The 21938-nt window shown below is 36.3% G+C and overlaps 3 protein-coding genes across 12 annotated transcripts; 1 reads left to right on the forward strand and 2 right to left on the reverse strand.

Moving 5' to 3' along the window:
- Positions 1–596: 596 nt before the first annotated feature.
- On the reverse strand, positions 597–8657 carry Hip1 (Huntingtin interacting protein 1). Of its 5 annotated transcripts, none has more exons than XM_076389887.1 (19): positions 8051–8639; positions 5619–5820; positions 5412–5475; positions 4725–5082; positions 4573–4634; positions 3842–4116; positions 3576–3772; positions 3361–3499; positions 3210–3297; positions 3042–3130; positions 2750–2953; positions 2484–2664; positions 2123–2410; positions 1808–2049; positions 1582–1734; positions 1420–1520; positions 1130–1359; positions 915–1061; positions 597–824 (listed from the first exon to the last, which is right to left on the reverse strand). In XM_076389887.1, exons 2-19 carry the CDS (start codon positions 5661–5663, stop codon positions 817–819), a joined length of 2871 nt encoding a protein of 956 aa, XP_076246002.1. In that variant the 5' UTR covers positions 5664–5820; positions 8051–8639; the 3' UTR covers positions 597–816. The 5 variants fall into 5 exon arrangements, with proteins under 5 accessions (XP_076246002.1, XP_076246001.1, XP_076245999.1 ...); XM_076389886.1 differs by having other exon boundaries at positions 894–1061; XM_076389884.1 differs by having other exon boundaries at positions 598–824; positions 898–1061; positions 8051–8636.
- Positions 8658–10796: 2139 nt separating this feature from the next.
- Rab2 (RAS oncogene family member Rab2) lies at positions 10797–12562 on the reverse strand. The gene is made up of 4 exons (XM_076389021.1): positions 12404–12562; positions 11632–11771; positions 11129–11485; positions 10797–11042 (listed from the first exon to the last, which is right to left on the reverse strand). The coding sequence occupies exons 1-4, from the start codon at positions 12447–12449 to the stop codon at positions 10941–10943; spliced, it is 645 nt and encodes a 214-aa protein (XP_076245136.1). The 5' UTR covers positions 12450–12562; the 3' UTR covers positions 10797–10940.
- A 743-nt stretch (positions 12563–13305) lies between these two features.
- Positions 13306–20194, forward strand: Abl (tyrosine-protein kinase Abl). 6 transcript variants are annotated; one of them, XM_076388770.1, is made up of 16 exons: positions 13306–13636; positions 14258–14411; positions 14495–14604; positions 14682–14980; positions 15069–15210; positions 15283–15413; positions 15482–15744; positions 15903–16074; positions 16154–16409; positions 16495–16617; positions 16762–16897; positions 17060–17187; positions 17607–17818; positions 17895–18964; positions 19090–19599; positions 19674–20194. In XM_076388770.1, exons 1-16 carry the CDS (start codon positions 13510–13512, stop codon positions 20182–20184), a joined length of 4344 nt encoding a protein of 1447 aa, XP_076244885.1. In that variant the 5' UTR covers positions 13306–13509; the 3' UTR covers positions 20185–20194. The 6 variants fall into 6 exon arrangements, with proteins under 6 accessions (XP_076244885.1, XP_076244886.1, XP_076244888.1 ...); XM_076388771.1 differs by having other exon boundaries at positions 19093–19599; XM_076388773.1 differs by having other exon boundaries at positions 17655–17818.
- Positions 20195–21938: the final 1744 nt, after the last annotated feature.

A 21938-nucleotide genomic window follows, 5' to 3' on the forward strand; every position in this document is an offset into this window, starting at 1 on the left:
GAAACCGTGGGAAGGGATGCCATCGATCGTCCGCCGAACCACGGTCATTGGCTAGGAGAATACGAGTAGACTTTACGTGCAATATATTTTTGTGGCCCTGTTCTCTGGGCCTCTTCAAACTTGGAACCCCACGTTACCGATTCTGTGTCACTCGCGACGTTACCGATAGAGTACGGAAAACGATTGTGGTAGAATTTGAAGTTTAAATAAAATCAGATATCAGTATCGATGACGAGAAAGTAGAATAGACCTATCATTTAATGGGATTTTGCGGGATCGATAAGTGACAAGATTTCTTATCATTTTCCTGTCATACCCGACCTTATCGATTTCGTTTCGAGTTAAATAACAGCGCTATGAGTGGTAGGAATTAAAATTAGATGTAATCGTACATATTTCAAATATTAAAATCATTGAAACGATCATATTTTCGTTAAGATATTAATAGAAATCTAGATATAAGTTTTAGGCAGGGTCAGAACTGAATCGAAATTAAACCGAACCTAACCTACCCGAATCGAACAGAACTTCTTTTGGAAAAGCGTCTAAGACAGACGATTTTGAACGCTGGAAGGTACGTGGAAAGACATATGTTCAGTTATGTTTAAAAATGAATAAAATTGTATTTATTAAACATTAAACATGCAAATATTACAATAATTCGTTTCTGAACAACCCAGATAGATCTTCTTCTGTTTCGTAATATATTATTTTATTATGGAATAAAATCGTTTACTTTCCATTTGTAAACATTGTGTTCAATACTGCTTGATGCTGACGACAAATCCAGGTATCATGAATCTCACACAGACGCTACTAAAATTCTGTGAATAGTATTAGTCGTTTTATTGAGAATAAATATTTAAGGTTAAACTACTAAACTATTCTAATACCTACTGATCACTCTTTTTCACCTTCGAGTTGATAGTGGTAACGACGTAAAGCAGCTAAGCGTAATCTTTCAGTCTCTAATGCCTGCTCCAATTCCAATACACGTACTTGAGCTTCCATTTCTAATCGTTTAGCTTGATGCAGAGTTAATCCAGAAACGTCTAAATCGTCTGAAAGCATTGTAAGTGCTTAGTATCTGGTGTTTACAATTTTGAACGACAGTGAAATGTAAGGTTACCATTTTCTTCGACAAGTTGACTACAATTTTTCGCAGTTGCAACAACGCTTCCAGTTGCTTGTGTTACATCTCTCGATGCCTCGGAGAGTGCAGCCAAGTTACTGCTATTTCTGTTAGCTTTCACTCTGCTCGCGACTACCAACTGTGCAGTGGACGCAGCGATTCCTTGCGATGCAACTACTAATTGTTCAAATTTGCCATTTCCGGAAACAACTTTATTTGCAGCTTCCCTGTACGCGTCAACAAATTTTTTAGTGAGAGGTAACTTGTATCAAATAGTTTTTACTTACAGTAAAAGATTAGCACCCATTGCAACTGCCTTCGCTGCAGATATAAGTCCTTCAGACCATTGATGATTACGTTTGTAAAATTCTGTTGCAGAGGCTGAGCCCTGCAATAAAAAAGAATCTCTTTTTCTAGTCAATTTATAAGCGAAAAAGAAAGCGATATACCTTTCCTTGTTCTACGATTTCCGCTTGCAGCAACCGTGACTTTTTAACTAGCATTCTGATGCATTTCATTAATTCTGTACACGAATCTAGAATTTTGCCATTTACTTCTAATTTTATTCCTGAATCCGCTGCACGAGATTTCTCCAACATATCCTGGTGAAACATTATGAAATACATTATTTCAATATAAATCAATTATTGCAATAGAACATAATGCTTAGTTTACCTGTATTCTATTAGCAGCTTCTTCTATTGCTTTATCCATACTCAAAAGTTCTTGCTCCACTAAACTTCCGACAATTGCAACATTGCCTTGAACATTGGACAATGTAGCGGCAAGCTCGCATATCTTTTTAAACTGCTGTTTTACTTCGTTGATTTGGCCCACTGTCGTCGGCGATTTTTCTTTCATTGAACTATACATTGTTAGGGACAACAAGCCTAGCTGTTTACATTCGTCAGTCAGTTCTAGAGCATAATAAAATTTTAAGTAAAATACACTGTTCTTTAAAGTGTAATTTTTTAAATATCCACAACTTACTGTCACCCAACGCAATATCGATGGACGTATTCGATGTAGATTTTGCATGAATTAAATAAAGACCCAGCACGTATGCAACGTGTATTGCACTTTTCATGAGCATTTTTCCATTCGTTGTATCACATACATAACCAGTGTATGCACCATCTAAACCATCTAACGATTTTAAAGTTGACTCTTCCAATCTCTCAAGATATTGAGGCGTACAAGTTAGATCAGACATAGCTGGATTATCGATTGCATTCAATGAATACTGTATGATATCTTCTGCTTCAGCGATACAATTTACTGCAATACAAATTCGATTTTATATTAAACGAATTAAACTACTTTTTAGCTATAAATGAACAGAGACACTTACGCAACAATTCACACAACATACTATCAGCATGTACATTCATTTCGTTGCGGCATCTTTCAGCTTCTACTTCCAACTTTTCGATCTTTAAATCTAATTCCTCTTTTTGCGCTAATAAATCGTGTAGATCACCTTCTAAAGCCGTTTTTTCAGAAGTTATAAAATCATTTTTGGCAATCAAAGCCTAAAATGTTACATTTTTACCGGAACGAAATCAAAAGAAAGTATAAACGTATATTAAAAAAAAGGGAGAGAAGAGAAATATTAACCAAATTTTCAGATTTCACGACGCCAAGCTGTTGCTTCAAATCGTCTAAATCATGTTGCGCTTCTACTGCTTTTTGCGCTTCTTGTTCAGTGATAGCCTGTCCTTGTATTAACTCGTCAAGTCGACGTTCTGCCTCCGTAGTTCGACGCTGTGATTGTTCTTGTGACATTTTTAATAACCCAAGTTGCTTGTCTACCTCTGCTTTCTATTATATTATAGAATATATACACTGAATATTAATACATTCTTTTTTTCTTATTAAATAAAAAGCTATAAATCTTAGCTGAACTTACCTTCCTAATTAAACTGATATGTTCTTCTCTTAACTTTGCATACACATCCTTTAATTTCTGAAACTTTTCTTCTAGAACTTTATGCTTTTCTGTAAAACATAAAAATGCAGTGTTATGCAGATATGCCTTCCGAAATATTCTCTATAATATAACTACAAGTATACTCACGCTCAGTTTCATGAACCTTCACCATCATGAATGCTTTCTGTTTAAGAGAATCCTGATTGATCTGTTTTTCTTGCTCGATTTCGTTGCACTATATCAATAAAAAACTCTGTATAATACAATGACCCTGCATTAATTACAAAAACAGTTGTACCTTGGTAACCAAATTCGATTCAAGCTGTGTAACGCGATCCTGAAGCTCTCCAACAATTCGCTGATGATCAGTGAGGAAACGATGCAGCTCCTGCCTTTGACGACTATTTTCCTGCTGCAAATGATCGATAAGACTTTCTCTAAAATATAAAGATCAATTAATTACTCCCCCTAAAATATTGAAAATTTCTCACATGCCTTTCACTTTAATGTTACCTTTCTGCTAATGCATCAGGAGAAATAGATCCATTTCTCGTAGAGTCTAATTGATCGCCTGGCAACGAGCTCGTATCGGAAGTATCGATTAGGTTGTCGACACCTGATACATCGCCGTCTAAAGATTCCTCTGGTAGTACTACCCTCGGTGTAACATAAGTCCTTAACTCGGACTGTTTCAAAAAGTTTGGTGGATTCTATAATAAATACAATAGGTATTAGTCACGATTTTAATAAAGAATAGAATCCTCGTTTTAGAGATTCACCTCAGGTAACGCTGGTATAGTTATCAGGTGCTTGAAATACTGTCTCTGCTTAACGGTATTATAGAATCTCTTCAACTCTTGGAACTGCTTCGAAAATCTGTCACGATGGCCCGCCAAGGTGTCCGCTGGTAACGTGCTATGAAGCTTAAAAAGAATTCTTACGCAGTAATCGTAGAGCTGCGATGCATCTAGCACGCATGGGATCAATGGAGCCAGTCGACACTGTCCACTAACAGTCATTGAATTTGATGGTGTGTTCTTTAAAGAAGCGGTAACTAAAAACACAAGAAAATGAATTAGTTATTTCAAGCTAATCGCTCAATTAGGGCTCCCTCACTTTTTAACATTCCACAGAATGTTGTACTTGACTGAAAACACGGATCTACTGAAAGCTCGTCGAAAAATCACGAAAGGAAAAAGCATTACCATCATGTAAATTGTTCTGTTAATCCGTCAATGACGCCTCCATTCATTTATTCAGCATGCAAATCTCGACCTAACCGGCCTGCCGTGGTTCTGTTTGATGTGAATAATCGAGATGCTAGTAGATTAATTACGCCAGAAGGAAAGAATAATTCGCAAGTCTCGGTTCATGATTATAGGCAGAAAATATATCGGAGGCTTGCATTTTGCTGACCAGAAAACCAAGGACTATTTGTCTCACGTCGATTAAAAGAAAGTTAGGGAAATCGATTATGCAAGACTAGTAATCTAGGTAATTCCATACCTACCTGCACGTTGTAGGTTTAGAATGTCGTCCATGTAATCAAACATCTCAACCGACATTTGAAAGCTGCAAATAACACAAAAAAGGTAAAATATACATTTACAAAAATAAAATATAGTATAAACGTATAAGTAGTATATAGAATCGAAGTCTCACTAGACGTTAATATCGTTCTCTCCAATAGCCTCCAATTCCTCAGCCGTTACTTGCAGGTTGCCAGGTATGCGTGGATTTCGTTTGTGAAAATCTAATTTGGTTATTAACAATCGTATGTACAACTGAATCAACTGGCCGTATCCCTCTCGGAGGTGTTGCCATAATTTCCCAATATCTTCCAACTTCCCGCGATACCGCTGAGAATCTGGGATCACTTTCGGATGACCCTCTCGCAGTATCTTATGCAGAACATGACAAAACTTCCACGCAACGATTTGATTCTCTTGCAGAGGCTGCCGGAGCATGTACATCCAAAAGATCATCCCACTTTTTTCTTGATATGTACCTATAATCGCGCCTATAACTCTGTAAGGAGAATACGCGTCATCCAGAAGACAATGATTCATTGAATTGCAGCTCTGATTCTCAAACTGGAGGACGTCAAGTCATTGTGGGAAAGGAATGGGAAGATGTTAGTGAAGGAGGAATTTTTCAGACGTAAGTCATGGATGAAACAAGTGCATTGAAAAAATAATTTTGTTACACGTAATGTGTAATTTAATTTACAACGACTGTAAGAAAAGTTTGAAAATTAATGAATATTTTTATAATTTTCATGAAGGTTTTTTAGAAAAAATTGAATGGTATAAAAATGCAGTATTTTAAATATTGGTCGTAAAAGGATACTCCGCACATGTTTCTCTTTAACGGGAGTCTCCGTAGGGTTCACAGCTTTCCCAATGCTGACACACTAAAAATTAGAAGCATCTTTTTAATTGATACTTTTTTCCGCAGTATACTGTGATAAATACTAGAAAGTGTTGCATAGTTTCTTGGAAAGCGTTTGCCAGTTTTAAAAACGAGGAAAAGTCTCTTTCAGCGAGATTCATTTACCAACTGGTGGAGTTGTTTATCAGTGAGTGGAACGACACTCGTCATGATAAATGGGTACGGTAGCAGCAGCACAACTTGAAGAACGTATGAGTAAGAATCTTAATAGTCAGTCCGTGTGAAAAATCATCGTTCAGCAATTCGTCAATCGTTTCAAGGTGCGCTAAACGAGTGCAGTCGACATTGTAGCGTTATTCCGCATCGCCTGAAAAGTTATAACGAAGCGTTCAAGCTATTTATGATACATAAAGGTCTTTCTTTAAAACAGTCGATTCTACAAGCAAAAAAGTAGAATTCTCTATTTTATTATTTTTAAAAAATTTAGAAATTAATAATCCATATCGGTTCAAATACTAAAAACTTTCTGACATAAAGCCTTGAAAAATATATAATTCTTTAACTCTTTCGTGGCTAACAAGACACATATACTCCACTATTTTTTTTATTATCGCACATAGAATAACCTTGGAAGATAATTTTAAAAAATGGAAATAAAGAATAAATACTTAAAGAAATTCATTCGGCACAAAAGGGTTAAAAAATGGATAAAAACTGTTTGAAACAGTTATTCATTATAAGCTCTCGATTCGGTATAAACAACGAACCTAGAAAGCGTAGATTCAGGTCATTTAAGTCTCAATGAAAATGGGTGTAAAAGAAGATTATTCGAAAAAATAAGGGAAATAGCGAGGAGTTAATGTCGAGAAAATAGTGTATTATGTTTTCCAAGTGTTCGAACTCGGAAGTCGAAATGATGGGTGTTTTATGTTCGTTAACCCTCCGACGCGGTGTCACCGTACCGACACGGTTAACGATGCCCGTGCCACAGTGCCGCTATACGCTTTACGTTCATTCAGAAACTGTTCCTTCGACCGCATTCGTGTGCATTTAGATGAATAGATGCATGTAGTTCGTTATACCCACGAGTCAAAGACCTTCTGTATTGTGCTCGTACAACGAAAACAACATCGACATTCGAACCTAGCAGTCGTACATGTTACGAGATTATGATACGCATAAGCAATTATTAGACACCTTGCTTGAGAACATGTATCGATAAAGAACGAGGTGAGGAACATCGTGCTTCAGATACTGACACTTTATCTTGATCAGTTAAATGTTCACAGCTGCACGTTCTGAGGCTTTTTTATTACTATGCAGGGGAACCTTAAAAATGTAAATAATAAAGCTTCTCTGTTTATAGGTTCATTCAATATGTAAAAGTATTATGATAATTGTTGAACAGTGAATCAATTGTTCTTTAATGAAGCGACACTGGCGTCTTCCTGTTTCATTTAAATTTTTCATTGATGGGTGTGGTTTAGTTTTGAAGTAGGTTTTTCATATTTTAGAGGAGCGATTTTTTTCAGAATATAATTAGATTTGTTCTGTCCCAACCGTCTGCTAAAAACAGATATGCACGTCAGACGCGGCGGAACTTGTACGAAATCCTGACCTTGGCCATGGAGGCAATGATTCTGTCACTGTTTTAAGTTTCGTATAAAATATACGATCAAACAGGTTGAGAGACTCTTATTGAATGAAATAATTCTCTTTTACGATAGTGCTTTGATTAATGATTTCGATATGATACTGCTGCAAGTGCCTGATAAATTGAATATTAATCGGTATTAAGTATAAGGATAAAAATGAAACCTAAAGAAGGTTTGAATCTTATTAATCGATTTTAAAATACACTACTTTAATTAATATCACAATTTCTGCTATTATAAAAACGTTTAAAATAAGTATCCAAATACATTTTAAATAGTTCGAGCATTTTATTTTTTACATGATTTACAAAAATGATATCAACAAGAATACGATTACGAATAAGTGCTTCCACATTTTTAGAGATCATATTAATATAGCAAAATGTCAGTCTAATTTCACATAACCCCAAAATAAGTGATACTATATGATACGCGTAATAAAAATACCGACACGCGTATCTATATAAAAGGAACAAGGAGGCTTCCTGTTTGCTGATGTCAGATTTTCTCAGAACAGGAACATCCTGATACAATATTACGAATAACATTAACTTTTTAAACAGCCACTACAAAGAAAAACCTCACGAACGAGACTACTCCCTAGAAATCATACAACTACTAAACAATATAGTTATGTCAATAACTGAACCTTCCTAATACGTCCAATACCATAATAAACAGATTTCCTAACCTATAAAAGGCATTGGAACGGTGTACATACAACTCGAAACGAGGTCAAGGACCGCATTTCCATCGCATAAGCCTAATTTTTATTATCCAAAACACTCGTGCACTTCAAACACAAGCTGCACTTTTTCAATAACATTATCCAAGAGAGAAAGACTGCGTTCTTGCTCTTCGTTTAAAAAGGCCTCTGCTTAATAATCGTGCGATTTCTCGAGTACGACGTTATAGATAAGGTTCGTAATTTCCATTACATACCTAAAACACTCGGGACAGTTCGTAAGTGAAATCCTCGCCGCTTGTACTCCGTTAGAAAACATGTAACCACGTTAAACCCATTCCTCCGTCAACGCAGGAATTGTTTCAGAAGATTACGTAGCATAGATCCGGCTATCGTAAACGGGAACTATACAGGCGCGCACCGTGTATTCTCTTTTCAAATATTAACGTGCACGTTTCGCCGCGTAAAGTGCGGCAAACCGATGGATCAATTGTTTAAGCCGATCCGTTTTAATTAAAGATTAAGTATTAGAAACGTATAGGCGTCCGACAGTGACACAAATTCGACGATACGATATCAGATACGACGGGCGTACGCTAAAGGCGGAGATAAGAGCGTCGAGCAACGATAGATAGCGTTGTCAATAAGCAATTCGAATTCGCACCGAATGGGAAAAGTCAAATAAATACGTGCTTCCCGTGGACGCGCGTGCGATGGAATACGGCGACCCGCTTCGAACATAGCAATAAGAGTAGCGTGCATTCGGTATCAAGCCGCTATTTCGAGCGCTCTTACAGTGGCGTAGCCGACTCGTGAAACTTACTGGCGCGTAAAGTCGCTTTTGAACTTTTATCGACTTTTACACTCTCTGCTCCTTGTATTATTCGCATGGGACCGTTGACGCCGTTATCTCATCTACTTTCTGTTCTCGGAAACATCATTATCGGTTCATCCTTCGCACATTACGTATCGTTTCTGTAGTGCAACGCTTCTAATCTTCCTTCCCCCTTTTAAGTTCTGTTAAGATAGGGTAATACGTTTTCACTAAATTTGTTGCGAGTAGCTTTAAAGTCCCTAGCAATTTAAGACGTAATTTTGAATGACTAATAAACGGGTGTTGGAAATTTGAATAGTTTAATCTGAGTGTTACATACATATCATTTTGGGTTCACATTTTGAGAGGTTTCAACAATTGCGTTATTGTTGTCTATCTATTGTTTTCCTTTATTTTTTAAATAGATCTGCGATATTCGGTTACGACCATTTAATATAGAGAGAATGAAAACAGGTTTAATTATCATACATGAATATGTTAATAAAATCAGTATAGAACGTTCACCAGACCTTCTGTAATTAAGGCGAAAGCTTTTACAATAGTTAACAAGGTCATGTGTAATTAAATGCACTTTCTATCGCGACTATAAGTGTTTTAATAGAAAAAATTGATTTGAAATTTATCAATGAAAGCTCCGGGCAACTTTTCGGAATTAAATAAAATAAATGATATGCACATATATATTTCGGTTAAAAAGATATGTCAAATTTATGTACAGATAGACGATGGATTACACATTTATAGCATTTGATTGTAATAGATAATGAACAACGGTCGTGTTTTTGAAGCCAACGTACATATTTTAATTTTTAACAGTATACAAGCGCAATAAATGAGATATCGGACGGGCGTGGAAGTCAATTGCAGTTTATTCTTTCTTTTTTTCTGTACTTACCTCGAAATGAACTAATAAAACGTGTTTTGACTTTCACATCCGTTTGACATTAAGCAACATACAGTTGAATGATATTTTTCGCACATTGATAGGTGAAAAAAACATTGTTATCATATATAGTTGATAAAAAGCCAATTTGTATTATGTAAATGAATCGCATCTTTTATTCTTCATTCAAGAAATCTTAGTTGTGCTAACATATAATTTTTAGTTGATTATAATAAAATACACGTAGTACATCTACAGTATACCTTTCTTTTGTATAAACAAATTTTTCTTTTATATTCAGTAGGTTTTGAGACATTAAACACACTAACAAAATAAACGTACATGTCTATAGTATAACTATCTTTGGATCTGAGTGGACAAAGTACAAGTAATGTTAATATGTTTTTCTCTAGTTTCTTGATTGGTATCACTACTCATGGCTATAATTATAAAATGTATCTTTAGTGAATACAAAATGAATATAAAAATTTTTCTTTGTTTTATACGTTTTAATTAAGATACTTCTAGAATATATTGAACCAAAATTAACAATACCAATCACAACTACATAATGAAATAAAATTTTTTTTTAATTAGATAGGCCTCATAATAAAATTGATTTATACGTTTTATATATTCGTCATTTCATACATTGATACATACACGTACATGGTGTCGCTTTAGGTAGTCAAGTGTAAATCATCTTGTCTTCCATAAATCACTTTGATTCATATATTACCATCTATGCTCCATTATTAAATTAAATCAAATTTCGAAGATCAGTGCACAGTACATACAATATTCAATGTGAACAAATATAAAACATCAAAGAGAAGTGCCTATCCTTTCCCGCTTAATCAATATCCAATGTATGATGATTGTTTCTTCATATTTGACACATTATATAGTCGAATAGTTATTTTATGTGAAATAAATAAAAGTAAATTATAGCATTGAAATAATAAAATAACATTTATTTTTTTCTAACAACATATTGGAACATTAAAAATTAAAGCACTCGTATATATTAAAAAATCAACTATTTCAAGAATTTAATAAAAAAAAAAATATCTCGAAATACGCTATAAGAGAGTCATTTCATTTTTTTCGAGAATCAAATATACAAAGTATACAACAGACAATATTTAAAACTAATAAATTTATATCCGCGAAAATCTGTAAATTAAAAGTTTCTTAAGTTTTATAACACTTTACCTTATAATATACCTATTCAGTATGTGTGTATGATCTTTTTTTTAGATAATAAATACACAGATTACAAAAAAATACACCACTTGTTACCTCATGACGCGACACGCGCAAAAGGAAATATGCAAAATAATTGATCCAGAATAAAATGAGGAGCAGGAGTAAAAAGATCAATTCAAATTGGAGAAGGATGAAGCGGTGGACAGGCAACCCCCAGCCCCTAGCAGCACCCACCACCTTGCGTGTTCCCTTGCCCACCAGTACTTGATATTCCACCGGGACTTGTTGGTGAATGCTGTGGTCCAATCTTAATGCCATTTGCCTAAATAAATACAGTTGCAATTTAACCATTAATTATAATGAAAAAAATATAATAATGCTGTGTCTTTATTACAATTTTTACATTACCTCATTGTTGATGTCAAATACACCTTCTTGAATTCTTTCATAAATCACTTTTGCTGTATTGATAAATGCTTCTTCCACATTGGTTGCTGTTTTTGCACTGGTTTCCATAAAAACAAGCCCGTGTTCCCTTGCGAAAGCTTCACCCTCCTCTCTCCTCACTTCCCGTCTATTATCCAAATCACTCTTATTACCAATTAACATGATCACCATGTTAGAATTTGAATGTTGCCTTGCATCTTCCAACCACATTGTCAGATGATTAAACGTTTCCCTACGTGTGATATCATAGACTAACAAAGCTCCTGCTGCTCCACGATAATATGACCGTGTAATCGAACGGAATGCCTCTTGACCTGCCTGTAAATTCAATATAGTTTTTACTAATAACAAAAATTATATAAATACATCCGAAATATACTACTGTGCAATATTTTTAAAGCTGTAATAAACACACTTATAATTTTTAACATACACAAATATATATATAAAAAATGAATAATTACAGTATCCCAAATTTGAAGTTTGATTTGCTTGCAATCAATTGTAATCATACGAGCTCCAAACTCAACACCTATTGTTAGATCATGAACTGGTTGGAATCTCTTATCCGTAAATTGGAGGAGAAGACAAGATTTGCCAACCCCTATTAAAAGAAATATTAAGTTTTGGTAAAATCAACATACTCATATAAATCCACAACAATAAAATTAATTAATAAAGATCAACAAACTCATATATCTTTGAAGACAAATATACATTTAAATTCCTGATTGACATTGAAGTATGTACATTTACTATTTGCATACACATGACTGTTAGAATCTGACTATATAAACAAAAAGTTCAAGGATGAAATGCAAAAACTACAACAACCATTAAAATAAATAATAATATCGCGATTATAATATACAAAAATAATGTACGATTAAATATTCAATCCATTTAAATCTAACCAATACAGCATTTGTGTCCCAACGTAAGATCTGGACCTAACGTAAATAAACTTGTACAATATTTTTCAAGATGACAGCATTATCATACAAAAAAGGAATCTTGCGTGATCGAAGAAATTCATCGAAAAATGTTTAATATTCAACGATAACTATCATCGTGGAATATGCGCATCATAAATCTAAAATTTACTTTGAGGTTTATGGATGAGGGATATTATCATGGAAAGAAATGAAAACAATGAGTTCTGTCACGGCCGACGTAATGGAGAATGTAGATACCACTTTCACAACGTTCGTTTCCTGAGCAGAATCGTATAATTACCTGTATCCCCGATAATGATGTATTTGAAAAGATACGCGTACGACATTTTCAATATCACGTAGCTAACAGAGATAACTATGGGATTCGCGAATATATTAGAAAACAGAATTCACTTTTTTGACTGTCTTATCTCTTCTGCTTCAGCATGACGTCACTAAATCGCTTCGGCAATACTCGGGATTTTTCGTATTATTCGTAATCGCTTCGGGTTTCCGATATCGCGCTGCCGTCGCTTCAGTCATCGACGTATCTTCCGAGCATTGGCTGCGTTCCAAAACCACGGCATTTTCTGTCTTTTCGATACGATAAATGCACTGTTCAAAAAATTACATGATCATGATACTATGAAATAAAGTAGAAACAATTTATACGAAGAAATTATGTATTATTGATACTTGCACTAAATCGCACAAGAAACTGTAGCGGTGCGTTTGCAGCTAGATTAACAATGTCACTAAATAGCGCTATGTATTTATCTTGAACACTTCCCTATGTTTCAATTATAATAGAAACAAACTAGAACAAACTAATTAGCATTCTTCTAAAAGGAACGTAACAAATCATGAAGCAGAAATCTATTCCTCCAAAATTTTCATACATACTTTTCTATACCGAAAAGTACGATCAAATTGCATTCAAATTAAATCCTTTTCCCACGTAAGAATATTAGTATCAATGTGACTATAGAAAAAGAGGAAAAATTGAGCGAGGAAGGGTATGTAGAGCGGAAAATGTTATCGGTCAACGATGTCGTTGGCCAATGGAATCTTTGTTCAGGGAATTGATTGTCCAATCGCGGAACAGAGACGGTCCCTGGTGGTAAGTAAAAGTAGTAAACAAGGCACGGTGCGAATCGAGCTATCGTCGACGTCGAAGCTGTCAAACATGGCGAGAACGTCGATCTCGAGTGCTGATCAAAAATGTGAATAGAGGGTCCGAGCCGCGGGTGAGATTCGTGAATCTCGGGTGTTCTCGTCGTCGGCGGTGGCCGATGAGAGATGCGATCGGGAGTTAGACTGTCAGGCCGAAAGTGAATGTGTGCCGAGTGAACGGCCCCGGCGGTTTTGCGGCCGGGATTAATCTAAGGGCATGCCAATTCGGGAACTATGGGTGCTCAACAGACTAAGGAGAGAATCGTTCCTGTCGGTTCTACCGCGCGACAGACGCGCAAACAGCCGAGGAACCTCAAGGAATCGCGTCTCGTCGGATCCAATATATTTACCGAGCACAGCGGTAATTTCCTTCTCTCGCTTTTTATCCGCTGTTTCTTTCTTACTTCCGCCCCTTTTTTCTTTTCTCTCTCGCACTTTCTTTCCTTCCCTCTTGCGTGCTTCTCTCTTGCAATCGTATATTTTGCTTCTCTTCCTGCGGATCCGTGGAGTTTGTAAAATAGTCGAACAGAACCGTGATAAGTCGGCTGTGGGAAACTGTAGATTGAGAGTAATAGCTTGGTTATATAATTAATACTTGCATTCACGTATGTGCATATACGCGATGCTTTTTTGTTAAGTTAATGATTCTTCACTTTTCATTGAAATAATTGTAAGGTGCAGTAATTGTAAAGTGGCTTGGCACTGTGAATTAATTCTTTGGTTTTTTAGGCTGGGTGGTAGTTGGGGAAAATCTGTTTTTGTAGCGTGCTTATTTTTGTTGTTTTTATTCTTTTAGTTTAGAAATAGATTTGGAAGCTTTAGGAACTTTGTTTGGTATTAAAGGGGGTGATGTATAATAAAGATTTAGAGTAAAATGATTTATAATTTATTTTGACTGTATGAGATAATTTTGAGATAGTTTTTATATTTGATATAGTAAAATGTAGCTATATTTACGTAAGAAATAATGTTATGCTTGCAGAAGCTCTTTTGCAAAGCAGACCGCTACCTCACATTCCGGCATTACCAGATGGTGATCCTCCCAGCGGCTCAGGCATTCAGCCAATTTCACAGCAAGTGAATATTCAGCAACATACTGGTGTCCCTTCTACAGGGCTTTTAGAAGCTGCAAACAGGTTCACTTTCATTGTTTTTTATTTATCCCATTTTTAAATATTTAATAAGAAATTATAAGTAAAGCTGAAAATATTTGTTATAGGTGGACCAGTAAAGAAAACCTATTGGCACAAGAGGAAGATGATCCACAACTGTTTGTTGCTTTGTATGATTTTCAGGCAGGTGGAGAAAATCAGTTGAGTCTTAAAAAAGGTAATGGTTATTTCTTCTTAGTATGACATTTAGATAAAATCTCTTGGAAATATGCTTATTATATTGTTTAAATGTAGGAGAGCAAGTTCGTATTCTAAGTTATAATAAGAGTGGGGAATGGTGTGAAGCTCACTCAAGTACTGGACAAGTAGGTTGGGTTCCTTCGAATTATGTCACCCCAGTAAATTCCTTAGAGAAGCATTCTTGGTATCATGGAAGAATATCCAGAAATGCTGCTGAATATCTTCTGAGTTCTGGCATAAATGGTAGTTTCCTGGTTCGTGAATCGGAAAGCAGTCCAGGTCAACGTAGTATTTCTCTACGATATGAGGGTAGAGTCTATCATTATAGAATTAATGAAGACAGTGAAGGAAAGGTAAAATTATTATTTTACATCAATTATTTATATAAAATTTTTAGTAAAAATGATTACCAGTACATAACACTAAAAAACGTTGTTTCAGATGTTCGTCACGACTGAAAGCAAATTTAACACTTTGGCAGAATTAGTACATCATCATTCAATGCTCGCTGATGGTCTAATCACACAGTTACTTTATCCTGCACCAAAGCACAATAAACCCACTGTTTTTCCACTTAGCCCAGGTACATATAAATTTATGAAGGTAGCTTAATTTCATAGTATGTATAGCACTATTAATGCTTCTGCTATTACAGAACCAGATGAATGGGAAATCAATAGAACAGATATAGTCATGAGGCATAAATTAGGAGGAGGACAATACGGGGATGTTTATGAAGCTGTATGGAAGAGGTACAATATGACTGTCGCAGTAAAAACGTTAAAGGTCAGTTATTATTGTCATTATTTTATCATAGGGAAATTCATTGTTATTACGCTGTATATATTTTATAGGAGGATACAATGGCTTTAAAAGACTTCTTGGAGGAAGCTGCGATTATGAAGGAGATGAAACACAGGAATCTAGTTCAGTTATTAGGTGTATGTACTCGCGAGCCACCTTTCTACATCATTACGGAGTTCATGAGCAAAGGGAATTTACTAGATTACCTACGTAACGAGAGTAAACATCAAATCAACGCCGTCGTCTTGATGCACATGGCCACGCAGATCGCTAGTGGAATGAGTTATTTAGAGAGCAGGAACTTCATTCATAGGTATGATTTACAAAAATCTTGCGATAAATGCAAAATTATTTTTTTTTTTTTTTTTTTATTCAACATAGGTTACAGTTATTACGAAGTACTTGCGTATCTATTTCAGAATTTCAAGGAAACTAAAATTTGTCAAAAATTTATTAAAATTTTCGAAACAGAGATCTAGCGGCTCGAAACTGCCTAGTGGGTGAAAATCATCTGGTGAAGGTTGCTGACTTCGGCTTGGCTCGGCTGATGAGAGATGACACTTACACGGCTCACGCTGGAGCCAAGTTTCCTATAAAATGGACTGCTCCAGAAGGATTAGCTTACAACAAATTCTCTACGAAGGTACGTGACATTTTGTTTCTTTCTGTTCCTTTCCTTTTAGCATTTCTATTTTCCATTCGCTTAATTTTTCGTTTTGTAGTCTGATGTGTGGGCATTCGGAATCTTACTATGGGAAATAGCAACTTACGGCATGTCTCCATATCCTGGCGTCGATTTAACGGATGTCTATCATATGTTGGAGAAAGGTTATAGAATGGAGTGTCCTCCTGGCTGTCCACCTAAAGTTTATGAGCTGATGCGTCAATGCTGGCAGTGGTCTGCCGCTGACCGGCCTACATTCAAAGAGATTCACCACTCGCTTGAAAACATGTTTCAAGAATCCAGTATTACTGAAGGTAGCCTTATAATTTTTTATAAAATATATATCCTCCCTTTAACAATGTATCTTCTAAATTCTTGTGTAAAATCTTATTGTTGCAGAAGTTGAAAAACAACTTCAAGGTGGAGGGGAAATTCCTTTACTCTCATATAAGAAGTCTCAAACTGGTAGTACCGGAAATATTCACGGGCTTGTCCTCGTCTCGGAGCCCTTGCCCTCCTCAGGTATACATGTAGGAAATTTGTAGAGTGTCTTTGTTTTTGTGTGATTACTTAATAATGAAATATTTTATTTTACTTTGTTTCATCAATTCAATCAATTTTATTTGTGTCAAGAAATATAATATTTCTTTTATTGATCTGTGATAGATACTACCAGCTCTGTCACAAAGCTGAGTACTTTTACGGGTGGTTTGTCAAGTAAAAACAATAGTAGTATCGTACAAATGAGACGGTCTACAAACAAAAAGGGGAAACAAGCCCCAGCACCTCCAAAAAGAACAAGGTACGACTTCTTTTCTTTAAGTTTTGGTACAATCAAACCTCAGTTGATTAAAATGTACACTTTACAATTTTTATGTCTTTTTATAATCGAGGTTTTGATTGAGCAGAGTACTGACAGATATTAATCATGTAGTAATACGATAACCTAACACTTGGATAACAGCTTGCTGTCGTCGTGCAGTTCGTTCCGCGACTCTGCGTACCAAGAACAAGATACTCAAAATACCGAATCAAACACCATGACTCTCGACGATGCCACGGATCTAAATGGTATTGATAAGATTCTCGAAGGTATTTCCATTCTACTTTAATCAAGCGTACTGATACGTGCACGTACTGCTTCAGTTTCCTACCGTAAGCTCTGTATCCAGCTTTTTGCTCGATTTCTTCTGCATCTGTGTCTCCTTCCTTAGAAAATTGCTCAGTCAATTTTAAAAATGACAAAAATTGCATTTATTTTTAATACTTCCGTTTTTTTATTTTCTTACTAATTTACGTTCATCAAATTGGTAAATATATTCGCAAAGATTAACAAGATACTAATATAAAGGAACTATAATGTTCATGAAGAAAGATGCATTTTTCCTTTCCACGAGGTATTGTTTGTATTTCGTTATTCGAGCTTACGGAGCTTGTTCGCTCTCAGCGAAAGGACTCTAAGCAGAAAAAGAATATGTACCGGTACGGTTTGTTGTTAAATGGGAACTCAGGTATTGCGCGAGATCTCGCTACGATGGCTCAACGAACGATTGCTGCAGGAGGCTGTGAAATCGAGGAGGACGGAGAGGGTTCTCAGGGAACGGCAGAACCAAATTTCATCCCTCCACCATCGACGTCTCCGGAACCCATGTCTGGATTAGTTTGTCCCCAAAAACAAATCAAACCAAGACCTTACCCTTCAAAAGAACCATTACCACAAAAGGTACTTTCTTAAAAAAAAATTAAGGCAATGCTCTTTAACTTTCATACGACATCAATAGAGAATTTAATCTTTTTAGCTGGTACAAGTGGGAGCTTTAGAGGTACAGAATGTAAAAAGAGCTATTAACCGTTACGGTACACTACCAAAAGGTGCTAGGATTGGCGCGTATCTTGAATCCCTTCGACAGAGTGGCATGCCATCGAATCAAGATTCAACATCGGTAGCTGCTTCTATAGCATCCAATTCAGTGGAACAACACGAAGCCGCTTTGGATGGTTCGCAACACAGATCGCTCTCTCCTCGTCAAAGTAATCTAAGAAATCAGCCTCAAATGACACGAAGTAACTCTTCAAGTGGTGTAGTTAACACTTATCAGCCTCCAAATTCTCCTCGTGGTCGGGTAGTAGCTGTAAGAAAGAGTAATCAATCTGATGGTGTTGGTTTAAGAACTTTTCGGGTATCGAGTAATTCAAACTTCCGTACTGCAAGTCCCTCGAGATCGGTTCAACCATCACTAGCCGATTTGGAGTTTCCTCCGCCGCCCGCGGATTTGCCTCCTCCACCAGACGAAATGTTTTCTGGCCAGGAGCAAATTGACTTTCCGCCTCCCGTTTCTTGCACTGAGATCACTCAGGTAAGAAACTCTCCTCTTTCTATGAGAAAAGCGAAAAGCACGGATTGGCGCACAAAAGAAGAGGAAATCGACCAGCAAGAAGACAGGAACGACGTCAGTAACGCTGAACCGTCGGTTAAAGAAGCCAGTTCGAGATTTGGAGTTAATCTAAGGCGTAGAGAAACTCAAGACAACGTTTCTAGGAATTCTGACAACAAAAGAACGGGGTTTAAAACTAGGCTAGAAACGATCGAACCTGCCGCGCCGCCAGAGGAAGCGCCCCCTCCTCCCCCGCCACCTCCACCACCGCTTTCTACGAATTCTCCTCCCGATAGTTTCGATCGTAAACCTGGCATGAAAGAGATGTTGGAACTGAAATTGATAAATGAGATTAAACAAAACGCAGAAACAAAGCATGGCGGAACTTCGAAGAAAACTGGGATCGCGAGTAGCACTCCGTCTGCGCCGCTCGACCCAGCGTCACAGTTACTTTCGGAACTCTGTGCTAGCTTTAATATGGATTCTGGGCAAAGGTAATTAACATTTAAACGTTTATTTGATTTCAAGTTAGTTATAGATTTTATAGAAGATGAACATCTAGTATTATTACAGCTAGTACTCTATTGATTTTTTATAGTTTATATTTTTTTAATGACAGCAGACACATTCAAAATGAGTATGCCGTGTCGACATTAAAAAGTAACGAAATAGCTCAAGATCAGCAGCAACAAAGTCATAATGCTCACAAGGATTCGTCGGTATCCTCTCCAGTGACTGAGTCTATCCTCTCCAGTGGAAATGTCGGTTTTAAGTTGAAGAGGGTAGATAAGCGGAATAATCCGCAAAAGGAAGAAACAACTGATGGTCAAATAATAGATTTCAAAGCCAGATTACGAAAAGTGGAGAATGCAGAAAAAGAGAAGGCTTCGGAGGAAAGATCTAATGTCACTGAACAGTCATCAGAATCGGAAGAACAGCAAGACGACAAGCGCAGAAGTACCGGGAGTATCAGCAGTTTGAAAAAGCTTTGGGAAAATAAGGAATCTTGTGATAGTCAGCCTCATAGCCCAAAACTCAGTGTTCGAGGAAACAGCGGCAAACAAGAGACCCTTGATCAAACAGAAGATTCGCCTGAGGATCACAGTGGAGCTTCGACCCGTAGCCAGAGGTAGATAATATTAAATTAATAATTTTCGAAGTGTTTTGTATATATATACACCATCAATTTCTATTTTTTTATAGCTCTGGAAGCAAAAGCGACGCTAGATTGTGGCCTCCACCCGAGCCAGAGAAACCAGCTGTTCCTGCGAAACCTCTGAAGCCTCTCTGTTCATCAACGAAACATTTTTGCTCCTCAATTTACGCGACACCGAATTGCACGAAGTCCCAACACACTGAAGACGATTTAAGTAAGCAAAATACTGATTCGAGGACCACGAAACAGGCTGTATTGGAGCTCTCGACGTTAATCGAAAGCAGTATACTGAATCTGAAAAGCAACACGACGATAGTAATGAATAGCTGGCTCCAGCTTTCGGATAAGGTAGGGTTATTGCACGGGATGTGTACGAACCTTGCAGACAGTGGTATCGCACCACACGCGCGATTTCAATTCCGCGAACTTCTTGCGAAGCTAGAGCTTCAAGCGCGGCAGCTCCGCGCCGCAGGCACTCGAAATGTGACAGAGAATACAAGACTTCTCACTGACCTCCAGAACACGATAAAGGATGTTGTCAACGCTGTGCAAAGATAAACCAGGGAGATTGACAATGTTTTCTTCGTCTCCACCCTTGTTCTCATCCTCGTCTTCGTCCAACACAGTTTGGACGAAAGTTATTTTGGACTTCTTTGAAGACCGTTTGTTCTATCCCTTTTTGTGCTGAGTATTAAATACCCTGGATATTTTTGTCCCATTTTATCTGGGATTTTTTAAAATACTTTTCTTATATCGAACTTTGTAGAAGTTTTCTTTGCGATGCTTTCCCTGGTGATGACTCTCGTTCAGAGTTCAAATTTTGCTCTTAGGAAGAGCACATGAAGCGAAGAATGCTTACACACAAGGCCTCAAGCCGAACACGGCCTCAATTAATATCGGTTTGATGGAAAAGTAATACAAAGAAAATCTAAAAGTATAACGTTAAATTAAAGAAAACTATATTCCAGTTTCATCAATACATTTTTTACTGTAGACTGCGATTAGCCATTTTCATTGGGGTTTAGAGATATCGTTATAGTAACAAAAAAAAAGTATTATTCTTTCGATATCAAGGAAGAGCACTTCTATTTTTCATCAATTGAGTTTTGCACAACGCAAGTGGCAATTTTCAAAAATAAAGTGGATATAGAAATATAAGTAATATAAGGATTAAACGTACTGGTTCCTTACATTTTTTTAACAATAGTTAAAGTCGTAGAAAAAGGACGAGTAATCGCAGTTCATCAAAAGAAGAAAAAGCAAAATATATATATTATGAATACAGCAAAAGATACTTTTTGTATATTAAACACTTGATTTTTTAAATTCAATATTACTTTTACGTCGATCCAATATTTAGCCAGCATAAATGAAGCTCTACGTGAATTATACACTCGTCCGCTATACGATAAATGTGGTGATTATAGTTGTCGAGTAAAACGTCTCGGTGTTCTTTCATCGAACTTTCTTGCGCCGTGCTTCGTAATATCGTACGCAGTCTTAGGCTAGAATATACATCGTAAGTGCGAAACTTTTATGCGAGTAAGCCATTTTAATGCGTGAGAGGATGTAACAATTTTTGTATTTGTATAGAATAAGTCGAATAACAGGTATGCTTAACAGTACAGTGAAACCTCGATTGTACGAGTTAATCAGAAAAATATGGCTAAGTTGATCGATTTTTCGATTAATTAATCGTATTCTCTTTTTTGACTGCGTTTAATTCAGTATTTTGTTTATATTTCTACACTGAAAATCATGTATAGATTTGGCAAGTATGCAAAAGATTTAATCGTGTTTCATTTTGATGCTTCTCGGAACTTTCTCTTCGACGTAGTAACTCTATCAAACCCGTATAACCTTAAAACCTGTTTTGATATCTTAGAATTTATTGGAATCAAATTCTTTAGACTCATTAATATGAGATATGGATGTGTAATTTTAGTAGTATGATTATGACTTAAATAATCGAAAACTCGATCAGATATGGGGTAATCAAAAATCATAGCTATTATACAATGGAACAATGACGAAGTTCTACTGTACATTTATGTAAATCGGCGGGTGTAATTAATCAAATTCTTAAGCATTTTGTTTCGTCTGCGTAATTACGTAGGCATTCTTCCAGAGAGCGCTGTTAGAAAACTGGACTCCGGATACTTCTTGAAGAATTTTTTAAAAAAGCAAAAAGGTTGCTAATTTTACATACCTCTAGATTTTTCATTCATTATTTTCCAATATAATTGCATTCTGATTCGCCAATCGTGAATGAATGAATTGATATTTAAGTATTTGATGAAAGTATATAATAA

This window comes from Calliopsis andreniformis, chromosome 12 (genome assembly GCF_051401765.1).
Source record: "Calliopsis andreniformis isolate RMS-2024a chromosome 12, iyCalAndr_principal, whole genome shotgun sequence".
In the NCBI taxonomy this organism is placed as follows: Eukaryota; Metazoa; Arthropoda; class Insecta; order Hymenoptera; family Andrenidae; genus Calliopsis; species Calliopsis andreniformis.